This window comes from Akebia trifoliata, chromosome 4 (assembly GCF_017979445.1).
Source record: "Akebia trifoliata isolate Shusen 1 chromosome 4, ASM1797944v1, whole genome shotgun sequence".
In the NCBI taxonomy this organism is placed as follows: Eukaryota; Viridiplantae; Streptophyta; class Magnoliopsida; order Ranunculales; family Lardizabalaceae; genus Akebia; species Akebia trifoliata.
Window position 1 is genome coordinate 9,745,855 of NC_141378.1, and position 13,737 is coordinate 9,759,591.

General features: G+C 35.4%; 1 protein-coding gene across 3 annotated transcripts; it reads right to left on the minus strand.

The window, feature by feature from the left end:
• Window positions 1-52: 52 nt before the first annotated feature.
• Window positions 53-11,656, minus strand: LOC147403647 (uncharacterized). Of its 3 annotated transcripts, none has more exons than XM_086439304.1 (11): window positions 11,455-11,648; window positions 11,160-11,215; window positions 7,997-8,102; window positions 6,994-7,092; window positions 6,805-6,870; window positions 6,507-6,623; window positions 5,711-5,785; window positions 3,446-3,548; window positions 1,649-1,696; window positions 517-638; window positions 53-430 (listed from the first exon to the last, which is right to left on the minus strand). In XM_086439304.1, the coding sequence occupies exons 1-11, from the start codon at window positions 11,623-11,625 to the stop codon at window positions 329-331; spliced, it is 1,065 nt and encodes a 354-aa protein (XP_086295430.1). In that variant the 5' UTR covers window positions 11,626-11,648; the 3' UTR covers window positions 53-328. The 3 variants fall into 3 exon arrangements, with proteins under 3 accessions (XP_086295430.1, XP_086295431.1, XP_086295432.1); XM_086439306.1 differs by lacking the exon at window positions 53-430 and adding an exon at window positions 761-822 and having other exon boundaries at window positions 11,455-11,656; XM_086439305.1 differs by lacking the exon at window positions 6,994-7,092 and having other exon boundaries at window positions 11,455-11,649.
• Window positions 11,657-13,737: the final 2,081 nt, after the last annotated feature.

A 13,737-nucleotide genomic window follows, 5' to 3' on the forward strand; every position in this document is an offset into this window, starting at 1 on the left:
AGAGATATTGTGCTCACATGTTCGGCAGCTACTATACGTGATGATATATCCATCACAATAACAACATCAAATGTTTCCAATTAATAAACTCGGCAGACAATTATACATACAAGGTTTAATGAATGTTTCGTTTGGATTAAGTACAAAATATGCATTAGCTTTCCTCATAAAGGGCAACTTCTCAAGTCATAGTGACTGTGATTCCTCAACAATGAAATCTTCATTTTCATAAAATTTCTTTTATAGTTGAAAGGCTCGTACAAGCAACCGTACAATAAGTGATAATTACCTTAGGAGATCAACTTTGGATGCAGTCCTGAACTGCAAATTATTGTGACTTCCCTTGAAGAACTTGGATGATCTCCTCTGTTCTCGATTGGATGCCTTTCAGATACTCAGTTAGAACTCGTTGCTGGTAAGAGCCTCCCTCCTGCAATGAAATAATTTGAGCGTACATCAAGAAAGCATAAGCATTTCAAACTCTTCTAAGACCTGAGATCTCAGTATGCTTCTTACAGTTCGGATCAAAACCCGTTCGATCCTTTTCTTAATTATGGCATAGAACTCCTCCGGTGAAATTTCTCCTTTGCCGACAGTTAGACCATTGATCAACAGCATATTCCATTCTTCCTCGGGTGCTGCAACACGATAGATAAATAGTATGTCAGCAAGGTTTGCATTATCTGACCCAATATATATTCTGATTGGTAAAGATTGGTTAGTGGGTAGCATAAGAAGTATCGGTTCAAGGGGGTTTGACCTAGGATGTGGGAACAACTCTCCACATGTCTTACCACTTAACTAAGTGGCACTTCTTCTTATCTGCACCCAATATAGTTGAGTAAATGATTACCAAAATGATGGGTCGCAAAGATTACAAGGACAATCTTTTAAAGCATTGTTACACAAGAATTCGGGATACACCGTTCAAATGATTCCACCTAGAAAATTTCCTCATTCAAAAATTGACTCAAACCCAATGTTCAAAACCATACTATCCATGCCATGTTTTGCCATGGTGAAGAAGAAAAATACTAATGTGTCGAGAAAAGGGTTAGGTGATGTAGTGGGTAGGATCATCCAATCATATCTTGCTTTCCGTGGATCTTCTCTTTGGGATAAGTCAAATGATGGATTCAATTTCAAATTCCCTGCATGTGTATGTGTACAACTATGGCATTGGTAGAATTCTATCGGTGGTCTACCTGATGGTTCCCTCGTAATTTTACATGAGAAAAAAGGGTTGTCACATACATGAATGGGAAAGTTTAAACATGATTAGAGCACAATTTCCAAAGCAACATAGAAAAAAGGGGATAAAAAGAAAATGAAGAAAGATGAGGTTGCCAGGTTACATAAGTATAAAAGTGACCATTGCTGCTCAGATCAACCAATACCCTATTACCTAACTTGCACTCAGATGGAATGATACTCGATCACAAGCATAAGAAACTCCATTTCTTCCGCATTTAAAAGAATAATGTGACCTAGAAAAAAGAAATGTAATTTCTTCTACATTTAAAAGTATCAGAAAATATTGTTTTCCTTTCGTAGGAAACAATAGTGCAGGTAATTTACTATCTTGAGCGAATTGCAATCTTCTAGAAGTGATAGAGTTAGTAATTAGGATGCACTTTGAGATAATTACCTTTGATTACAGTCTCAAGAAACTCCTCAGCCTTCAAAACTTCGCTCCCTGCACCAAAAACATAAACCGAGGCAAGCTTACTTGAAAGTGACTAAGATATAGAAATTACACATCCAGCTACAATCAAACAACTTATAAAGAAGAGATAAAATAACCGAAGTATTGTTTGGGCACACAAATAACAAGTACAATTCCAGACATGGGGAAGGTAGCAGCCAAGGAGATAACCCTGATGCCCATAACCATGCTTTCATATTCAGAAGGTGAGCCACCCAGTGAGAAAACAAGAGTTGGAACTATATTGTGGTGTTTCAAGTAACAATTTTAAAAATTGAACAACCCAGCTTTCCTAACTGGAAGATGGACAACCTTCGCCAGCAAAGCCAATTGTCTCCAACTCAAATAAAAATCGCCAGCATTGATCAAGCACCTATAATATTTTATTTTTTCAGTAGAAATGGTTCTTGGCATGTTTCTTAGTGTCCATAGCACACCTTAATGCATGATGTTCCTTTGTGAGCTTCAACAACCTTAAAATAGTTGGGGAAAAAAAAGGACATTTAGGCCATAGAACCAGGTATCAAAATTCCGTTTAACCTTGTCATCTCATTAAGATGAGGGATAAAGATGTCTTGATCAAGACGGTTCCAAAGTATATGCCACTTGCATTTTGATTCATTGTGATTTCCCTAATGGTTTAGTGAAACCAAATGCTGGAAATATTTGGATTCTGAAGGATTTTTCTTAAATGTTTGTTAGAACTCTTGCAAAGTTGGAATGTAAAAAGCTCAAATGACAATGGGCAAAAGATCAAAATACTATTTCTAATTGGACTATCATCTTCAAGGGTTTAATGAGGCATCTTCCTGGATATAAGAATAACTTGAAGGATTGAACCGGGCATTAAATAAAGGCTAAAGCTAATTCTTGCGTTCATTTTTTAATTTAGCAAGTGAGCTTATCCCATCATTAGCTTTTTTATTCTTTAGGTCATTCTAGGTGCATATCCTTTCTGTTTAGTGCATAACACTCATTATTTATAAAACAGAGAAATTAAACTATTTTTAGTCATCTCCAAAACCTTATCCAAAAAATTTAGGGTCAGTTGAACAAATCCTGTTCCTCCATTCAACTATTTCAAATGTTTGATTTATAAGCTAAATTTAATTTTGGGCTTTTTGTATGAGATGGTACATACTATCATCTCAGTACCTTACCAGAACGAGATGTCTTAGTCCAAAACAATATGATACTTTGACCCATGCATAGACCATAGCCAACTTCTCTTCAAGACTCTAAGGTGTCAAGGTCAAGATTGTCCCATCGATAGCCTTTTACTCTTTGAAGCATTCTTGTACATATCCCCTCTTTGATGCATTCACTACTATTAAGGGAAAAGAAATGCTTAATTAAGCTAAAAATTTCTTATTAATAATTTTCATGTTTTAAAAGAGATTTGTTATATATAAAAAAAGGTTTTATGCCATTTTCCATACTTCATTTGGGTTTTGGTACGAGACAAGTCTCCGCACCTTACCAGAACAAGATATCTCGGCCCAAGACATATGATACTCTGACCAATACGTAGAACCATAGCCTTCTCTTCGAGAGTCTAAGGTGTCAAGGTCATGATAGTATCATCACGAACGATTCCCGGTCTCAAACAATATCTGAAATTTATAATGATTTCCATTGTAACAAAATGAAACCGTTGATTATTATACAAAAAACTAATCCTTTTTTTTTTCTTTATATATATATATATATAACATAAATGGATAACTCTGATCCAAATACCTTTCTTCGCATAACTACGTTTAGAGAGAACTCTGGAAGCATAAAGTTGCAAGACTTTTTGCAACATTGCCTCAAGCCCTGGCTTATCCCCATCTACTTTTGCCTGCAGATGACTAAGAACAAAATCAGTAACTCAATCAAATATGAAGTTACTGATAGAAGTAATGTCTAAATGATAATGTAAGATAAACTTATCCAAAAACGAACAATATAAAAAGAAATATTTGAGGGACTAGCAAGTTCACATCGTTTAGTGTGTTTATATAAAACCAACATGCAATGGAAAAGATGGGTATTGTACATAAGACCCCAGATCCAAAATGCTATGTTGCATACTCTTCTGGGCCTGCTGACCTCATGAATTTTAGCCTATCCCCTGGTGTACACATAAAACATTAGACCGATAGGCAATAGGTGATTTATTCCCGGTGCATTTGATCACATTTTATCGAGGGCATGAAACCCAAGGTTTTTTACCATGGTCCTGGTTCATGACGAAAAATTCTCAACTACAATGGCAAAAAATCATCAATCAGAATGACTTTTTGTGTAGGTCCACACCAAGGGGTGGGTTAAATTCATGCTGTAATAACATACTAAACCTATAGCCACTAATATTAGTCTCAATATGTAAAGATATAAAAAAACACAACGGTGAGGCCACTTGCAGAGTTGCGGGGGATATTACTCAGCTACAGTTTTGTTGGGGACAAACATCCCATCAAGCTACAGTTTTTTGTAGGGCCCACTTTATTGTCTTCCCTCTGAACCACCTCTAACTTTATTATATTTCCTCTTTTACCCCTTCAACCCACTTTTTTTTGTTTTTCATCTTTTACCCCCTTAACCTGAAATTGTTTAATAATACCCCCCCAACTCTTTTTTCTGCTTTTACCCCCCTTAAGTCCAAAGAGGATGCCCGTGCCGTAGGCTTGGGCGAACTCTAGTATGTAAAGATTGTGTAAAGATTGCCTGACAATTTTTGCAGTGAAAAATGTAAAATGTAAAATGTAGAAAGATACAAGTAGATGATGTATTTATAACTGAACTGCATTTTACTGTTCCAAACAACTGGAGGACCCAATAATCAGTAGGAGATTAGTTCACGTTCTCTAAAGGTAAGTACATTTCCACCAAATAAAATATGTCATGGTGTCAAAGTTTTTAGTATTAATTTATTATAGTATACGTAAATTAGCCGCCAAAGTAGGAGCAGATGAACAACAGATCTTTCCCTTTGGTCCAAATAATCACCCTGTAGCTATTATTTTATTTTGGTTTCTCAAAATTTTCAAAACTTCTACATATTTTTCCAAATTTTAAGTCAAAACTGGGTTGATGACTCAGCGTGCCCAGATGACCAGGCTCCAAGATTGGCAAATAAATCTACATTCTTCTCACATTTTAAAGCACTAGTCCCACATACCCAAAAGTTGCACAATTTCTTCTTTTTTCATGTTAAACTGTTAGATTGTCATGTCTGTCTCTTGATTGCTTCAGCTCAATGGAAATATCTACACTCTTCAAATACTGAAACGTTTTATAAAATCCCTTCTTTTCAATTGCTAGCAGCAATATTTCCTACACCAGCTCTCAATATTGATTTTCCCAACAACCAAACATAAGATGCAGCTTTTGTCCAAAAGCAACTTTGACTCTAATTTTTAAGTACAATGGAGTATAATGAAGGCAGATACTGACACTGAATGTCACAGGAGGTGACCATGTTTTAGATTGAAGACTAGATTTTTAATGTTCAAGATTGACAATTCCATCAATGAACCTATAAACACAACTCCATATTGGTAGCACAAGGTTTTCTATAGGTTGAATGCAAATGAAAAACTTTATTTCTTTCACAATAATATAGAAGTGGATTAAACCTCAGGTGATTGTTTGATGTTTTGTGGAATGAATCTAAAGAGACTTTCATTGATTCCATCCTAGTTTTTTCAGCCGACCCCAAATATTTTGGGGTAAGGCTTTGATGATGATGAACTCCACCTAGGGGGTTTCCTAGGTCAAGTAGACCTCATTGGTCATTGCACAACCAAGTTAAAGACTTCTTGTTGAGCTCTGAATATTCCTTAAAACCACAACTATAATCTTGCAGGCAAGCCGTTGATAGGATATTTGTGTATCGGTCTGAATCCCACAAGCAATTTTCAATTCAATCATATTTCTTGAAAGTTACTCTTATGGGGCCAACAGTAAACAAATAGGAAGAGTATGTAATTTGTACGGAAAATGAACGAAAAAACTCACTTGCCGTAATTGTGCATTAACTTCTGAAAGAAACCCCTCGTCTAATTGACCCTCTTGTTCCCTTTGAATTAGTTCCTGAGGTACCACCAAAGAAAAAGGCACTGCATAAATTTGATTAAATTTCAGTTATAATTGCAAAAGTCTTCAATATATAACTTTACCAAATAGGGTCTTGTTAACATGTGCCCTAGGGGAGTATGTTTAGATGCACCTTGGAAACAAGCATTGGAGGGTATTTTTGGTAGAAAAATATAGTTTGGAGGTGTATTTAATACATCTTAATGTGTGCCCTTAGGGCGCATGTTAAAAAAACCCAACAAAATAAAACAAGGAAACAACAATCTGCACATGAAATTCCTTTGATGCTCCAACCACAAACAACATACTTCAAAAAACTTAGATGATATCCCATGCAGTATGATAGCTAAGAAAAAAGAAGAGAAAAGTGGAAAGGCAATAACTCTAAGCTCTACACGTTTGCTAATTTTCTATACATGTATGAGAAAATAACAACACATAAGTATGTTATCATTCAGGCCAGCACAGTTTGCACATACCACTAACATTATGTCTCTTCTCCGGTGGCTGCAACGTGGGAATTAGTGATATCGTAGAAAGTAGTAGATGAGGAAGAATATCCTTCCATTCAGCACAAAAGATAACATAATCTAAAGGAGTTGCATAAAAATGTCAAGATTTGAGGCTTCTCTATGAGCATTGGGTTTAAACATTTCCACACACAAGAAACGAAAAATAACTAAAATCTGGTTCAACTACAAATTAAGGCATGACTTACTCTCTCCATCAGAACGAGGGCTTGAGGATCTCTCGGAGGCCATGAAATCTCTTCTACTTCATCAACTACGGGCTTTAAAATTTCCTTCAGAACATCAGTTGCTGATTCTATTTTTTCCTACAAGGGAAAAAGGAATGGAATATCTAAAATACAATGGAATAAAGATATACAGAGAACCAGAGTAACAATAATGCATATAGAAAAGTAACACCAATGTAAAGCAAACAAGATAAGAAACAAAGTTAAATGATTTTTCTTTGATCCTGTTAAGAGTAGATAGAATCTTAGTGAACCTTACCTTGGTCTTATGGACAAGGAGATCAACAATGCTCATTACAGATAAAGCCAGTTCTTCATAATCTTTCTGCAAAAACATCACTAATGCTAAGATTGGCATTTTTCATATAAAGCAGGACCTAGCATGAGACCAATTTTAGAAACATCATTTAAAAAAGTGACTGCTAATCAACCAAGTCAAAAACCATGCTTTATCATCCTCAGATTTGCACGTATCAGTTCTAGCTGCAAGCCGTATCCAAAAACTCTCATTGAATGCAAGGACATTTTCGACGACAAGCTTCTGAAGCTGTTCCAGGAAAAAAAAAAGGAGTAAATTAAATTATCTGTTCAACTTTTCTAACAAAATTTTCTCAGCCTAACAAAGGAGTCAAAGTCTGGGTGGAAATTCTAAGTTCTAATAAAACAATACCAAGCAACTTCAGACAATTGGATCCACAATCACTCATATGTGGTATATGTAAGGTACATGTCCTGTATATTGTACGGATGGCTATCAATAGGGAAGAATACATGTAGCAACCTTGCAGAGGGCGGGGCCTGACAGTAACATGAATATTACCATCCAGCCATTGAGCTTCTATCTGGCACATTAGAATACTTTGTAATCGCAATCAAAATGAATGAGATAGATTAAACAATCACAAGAATGAGTTGAATTTTAGAAAATATTTCCCAGGTGGGGCCTATCTTCCTAAATGTGAGCGATAGGTACTTCTATGATATTTGAATTGCTTTTATGGTCTAACACTTAGATTTGTCTCTAAATAAATTAAGTAATATCATTATGCATGCATAAATATAGAAGGGTGTTTTAGAAACACCCCCTGTAAAATTTGTGATATTAGGTTTACCCCCTTGCAAAAACATTGTTTTTTCTTGATGATTTAAGGTTGAAATTTTAATCTTTTCCAAATTTTGATACAGTAATTTAATTATTTAAACAGCAATTTGAAAAACATCAAAATTTCACCGTAAAACCATCAAGAAAACGCAACATTGACTTATGGTCAAGGGGGGTAAACCTAATCTTGCATTTTGCAAGGGGATAAACCTAATATCACCAATTTTTAGGGTCGGGAGGTTGTTTCTAAAATGCACATAATGAAATATAAGTAAATCAAGCTTATGAGAAGCTTTTAGAAGGACTAATGGAACATTTGAAAGAAAACTGCGTGGCATCATCCACTTACCTCATTTGCATTTGCGTCCCTCAGCAAATCTATCAACTTATCCACTTCCACAGTCTTTTTAAATGATTTCTCAGCATCTTGACTGACTGCACATATCAAAGTTCTCCTGTTTATTAAATCCAAAATAATATTTCACTATCAATTGCTCCAGCAATAAAATATCATAATAGTAGAACTACTCACTTCAAATAATTAGGTTTCTCTTTTCTTCTACTTTTTTTCCTAATAGGTAAGAACCATGTATCTCAACATAGGCTAGCATAAAGGAACCAAATCGTGGTGACATCTTAAAGTGATTTTTTCAATTAACTTCCAGAACTCAAACCTAAAACAGCAATAAAAATAAAATCTACAGAAGCAAATGTGCAGCCAGCCATGATTCTCTAATTACATGCAATTCACGTGAGTGGTCAGCTACCAACTCTATGTGGTAAGAAAATTAAAGAGGAATGACACATAACACTCACAAATATGGATAAGTAAAGGATGATTACACTCGAACGAAAAAGAATGAATCTGAAATTGATACCTAGTTATCCACAAATGCATTTCTAGAGGGAGTAATCAAATAACAAACTCAATTAGAAACACGAACATTGATAGAACAGAAAGATGAATTCCAAGCAAATATATATCCTATGTTCACCTAAAATGTTTCCTGCAGTCTACCATTCCTCATATTTCCCATAGTTCTCTTGGTGGTACCTAGTATCTACTTAAATTCAGAAAGGCACCAAATTTAATTGCTAGAAATTAACCTGTGTTTAAAGAAGAATATATAAATCATAAGTGATCACCTATCAAAAAAATTAAATAGTGATGAGAGAAACATTATGATTCAATGATACCTTGGTCCTTGACACCCATTCATTGTAAAAAGATACTTAGGTTTTTACATATCTACCTTTAGGTGTTCATTAAGTTTCTCTGTCAAATTCATACCTTAACTTCACATTGAAATTTGTTACTGTAAAGCAGCATACGTAGAAGCCAAGAAAAAGGTCAAGAAAAGAGTAACATATACAAGTAATTAAATGTCTTCAAATATCTCCAATGATTTTTTATTCTAACACAGGGTATCCCAGATGGATGTGGACAAATCCCATTGGGTTGCACACATCAAATATTGTATTTTTGGGAAACCGAGTGTTTGGGCCTCTTAGAGCATCCAACTCATCCTTGGGGCACGTGCAGTCCCCTCCACCCACACGCACCAGGTAATGTCTGGGATAAATACCTGAGGGTGGCCAACAAGAGGGTTTGAACTCAAGACCTCTCCCTTTTTGGAGGGAGGCCCTGGCAACTGCGCCCAACACTTGTTGGTTCTCATCAAATATTGTTGTTATTGGGTAATATATCGATCAATTAGTTCATATCGGTGGCTAGTTGGAAGCTGAAAGAACGATGAGTAACCATGCTTGTGATACTAGTCGGGCCATCACAAAAAAGCTGAGTGGCAATGCAACAATATAACAGACACTACAAGTGAAAATGCAACTAACCTATGTACACGAGAGTGAGAAAATAAGGGTGACAGAGTAGGCAAAACAAGCAGGCGGTTTTTTATGTTTAAGTTAGGTCAGAATGGTCATGGCAAAAGATATATGATAGGCCTTTCCAGTTCAATTATGTATATATATATGGGGAGGGTTCAAGGGACAATAAGTATGACAACAATCGTGATAATTGTTTTTGTCCTATATAAGCTCTAGTTTCGGAATAGGCTGATTTTTTGTGAAGATGATCTCCTCACCAGTCACCATAGAGATCATACTCACCAAAAATCAGCACATTCCATCAAAAGTGGTTTACAAAAAACCGTTGTCACGATTGTTGTCATATTTATTGTCCATTGAACCCTCCCCTATATATATAATTGTATTTGGGCAAGATCCGTAGACTCATGAAAAAAAAAAGACACTAAGAAACACGAAATCCAACGATCAAAATAAAACATGTTCTTGAGGATACATCACGTAATGTTGTGTAAATGTGTTGTATTTTGTTTGGGGTAGGGCTTCAAGAGGCAAAACAATATCAAAGGTGACCTTTTAAGCAGAGTGGGCTCAGCCCAAAGGGAGAGAGACATTTTCTTTGCTCTCGTTTTTTGCTATAGATCTCAAGGGCTATAAAACTTAAAAGAATATATTGATTGGATATTTTAACTGATCCGTGGACGTAGGCACACTATCAAACCACGTAAATCCTTGTGTTTTGTGTGTGATTTTATGTTCTCTTTGCAGCTTCATTTTTCATACATATCCCTAAGATAAGTTCCAATAGTTGTATTCGTGTTTTACCAATTGGGATTGCATCGTTGTCATGATTACGGATCCAACACACTTTAGATCCTAGTGTACTTTTGAATTTGGTACTCCCCATGGTTTTTAAACTCGGTATCACATCTCGTCTCGTTCAGCTTTGATACCGAGTTAACTTGGACGATACGTCTTGTCTTATTCGACATTGAAACAATGATTTTTAACCATTTAAAAAATTTGAACAATTCTGTAAAAATTTAGAAATGATTCCTATTAAAAAATGAACCCAAAAAAATATAAAATTAAAAAAAAATCGATTTGGGGGTGAAAGAATAGAGGGTTGAGGCTTTAACTCGTTTGTCTTGGTTAACTCAGACGAGATTTTGAAAAATCTTGTTCGATACATCCCGTTTAACTCGTGAGTTAATCATTTTCTGCGTTGTCTCGTTTGTATCACCCGAGATATTGGAAAATATCGTCCGAGATGACTCTCTTATCTCACGATATACGGTCGTCTCAAAATACTTTATGAGTTGGTCTCGTTTAGTTCCGATACCATGTTAACTAGGGTGATACGTCTCGGTCTCAGACGAGTTTAAAAACCATGGTACTCACTTGTTCCCACTCCCGCTCATGCACGCATTCACTCCCAAAACTGGTACTTAGATCAAGACCCTAAACTATCAGATTTGGTCATAAATCAACCCTATTGCTAGGTATGAATCCTAACAAATGCACTCATGGTAACCATTCAATCTAGTTTGGTAAGATTCCGTGTGTTAAACAATCGATTCTCAACCAACAAAGAAGTTAAAAAAAAAAAACTCGATCCAACTAATAAATAAGTACAAAAAAGGAACATTTTGATGATATAATAAAGCTGAATAAGAGCATTCAGGTACCTTCTTTTCAATTTTGTTACAGTGGTCGCAATGTTCCATCTTTGAAGCCATGAACTCTGTGGAGATACAACAGAACAAAAACATGAAAACAGGATAAATCGAATTCAGCAAGAAGTAATCTTTTCCGCCATTAAATTACTCTAAACATGTTGGTTTCTTCAGTTTTTCAAATTGATTGGAAACGTCAATTGAATACATGAAACAATACACACGAGATACATCAAATTAGATTTGCATCGAAGAACCCTAGCTAGATGTAGATTGAAGTTTAGAGAGAGAGAGAGAGAGAGAGTACTCGGAGGTGGTGGTGGTGAGAGAAGTTGCATCTCATGAAGGTGGGTGCGATAGAGAAAAATGTGGAGGCCATCGCAGAAAGTAGTGTTTTGTGTAAGAGAGAAGGCGCGCAAGTGGGGAAAAGAAGGCCAACTGGCCAAGGCGGGAGTGGCTTCGCAGCAGAACCACCCATCTAAATCCTATTGTAACGATAACCAAGAGAGAGCAAAACAACTATTATCTATTCGTCGAGATCAACATTTTGTCCTCGAGGTTGATAATATACGGATAATGAACAAATCAAAGTCATTTGATTTGGTAGTTCTCTATTGATTACATTTTTAATTGTTGATTTCATAATAAAAAATTCGAATTTTTATCGATACAAAATATTGATGTCAACATTGTAAATGTGATTTGTTTTTTATTTTTTCCACCTCTCAATAATTTAATGTTGATAGGATTTGAACCCAAGTCTCTGGTATCATCACCCAAAGACTTCACCAACTAAGTTAATTGGCACTTATTTAAATGTACAAACTTAGTAATATTCTTCAAAATATTAGAGCGGGAGGTGGGAGTGATGGACCATTAAGATAAAAATGGCTTACTAAATGGACTATCAAAATATTGGATGAAAGTGTCGGCAGTTCATAAAGAAATCCCTCACACATGGACTATTTTATTTTTCCTAATTTTGTAAAGAGACTATACTAACACATCAATCGTCTTGAAATAATAAAATGAGAGCTTCTATTTCTTCACCAACTTTTGCTAATGGGACTCCAAATGTGTGCAATTCTTTGGTGGTTTATTAGGCCCTTGGCACACTATAGATCATTTACATTTGCAATGATTTGCACTATGATTTGCGATGAATGATTTATTATTGCTAGGTAATCTTTGGGATATCTCTTGTGAATCTTTTTTCTTTGTGATTGGTTGATTTTTTGTAATAAAAAAAAGTTTATTGTGTACCGCAGATCATTCGCTAAAATTTCTTAAAAATTTACGTGATTCATGTAATTTTTTTGCAATGCAAATCATTTGCATTGTGCAATCAAGCACTAATAAAATTAATTTTAGAAAATTATTTGCATTTGCAAATGATTTGCAGCATACCAAGCAAGTCCCTACATGTGAATTGGGGTGGCGTTAGCAAAAGTTGGTGTGGCAATAGAATCTTTATAAGAAATACCTATAGATAGGTGTGTTGTCAGTAAAAAAAAAAATTGATGTGCTAATAGAATCTATCTTGTTTAACATGAATTCGCTACCCTGCCAAGGGTCCTTGGGCTCACCTCTTGGCCTCCAACAACATGATCCGATGCTTCAATGTTGTAAAGAACGAAATCCTATGAATTTTGAAAATAAAAAAATATTTTCACCATTGAATTTCATTTTTAAGTTTGGGAGTTATATGTGGAAGTTTAGTAGCTGCTCATTTTCAAACCTTGGATCAAATTAAAAAGAATTTGTGTGTGTTTTGAAATTTTGTTTTCTTAGATTTAAATTTTTCAATGAAACTTTAATTAAAGGGTTGTGGTGTTGGAATTCTAATGTGGTAATTCATTTGAACAAAACGACCCTTAGTAAGGCTCAAAATCTTATAATGTTAGTAAGGAAAAGGTTTCACTTTTAACGTAAGTATTACGTATTTTTTATTAGGTTAGCATTTGGTCACTCCTGAAGAGTGATTCAGGGAAAAAAACACATGGGCCCTGCTTGGTAGGAAGCAAATCATTTGTAAATGTAAATAATTTATTAAAATCTAATTTACAGATGCTTGATTACATTATGAGATTTTTTTGCATTGCAAATTATTTGCATGAACCTCTTAAGCTCTTTCATGATCTCAATTATTTGAATACAAAATCGAATCGAATGTTTGATATTTTATCTCGAAAAAAATATATTCGAGATGTGTGTTTTGGAGATACGCATAAATCTCAATCTTTGGATTTTGTAGTTGTGTGGCTGGGATGGTGTATTTTAGCACAAGTCAACGGATACCAAATCCCTTCTTTTAAAAAAAAAAAAAATATTTATTTAGTAAATTTAATACATTCGAGCTGAGTCAAGTCGACCAACGAGGACTTCGAAAATTCGTGCTGCAACATGACGGCTCCGTGCATGGTTGACGGCGCTCCTCACTTACCTGACTAGATTCGCTCAAATTGTCACAAAAGATTGGCAACGACCCTAACGGCAATAACGGCACGGAAAGTTGACGGACCTAACTGACCCAACGTGATAAACAAACAAAACTATTCTCTTTAAATAGGCCCAGGTGCAAGTAATGCCC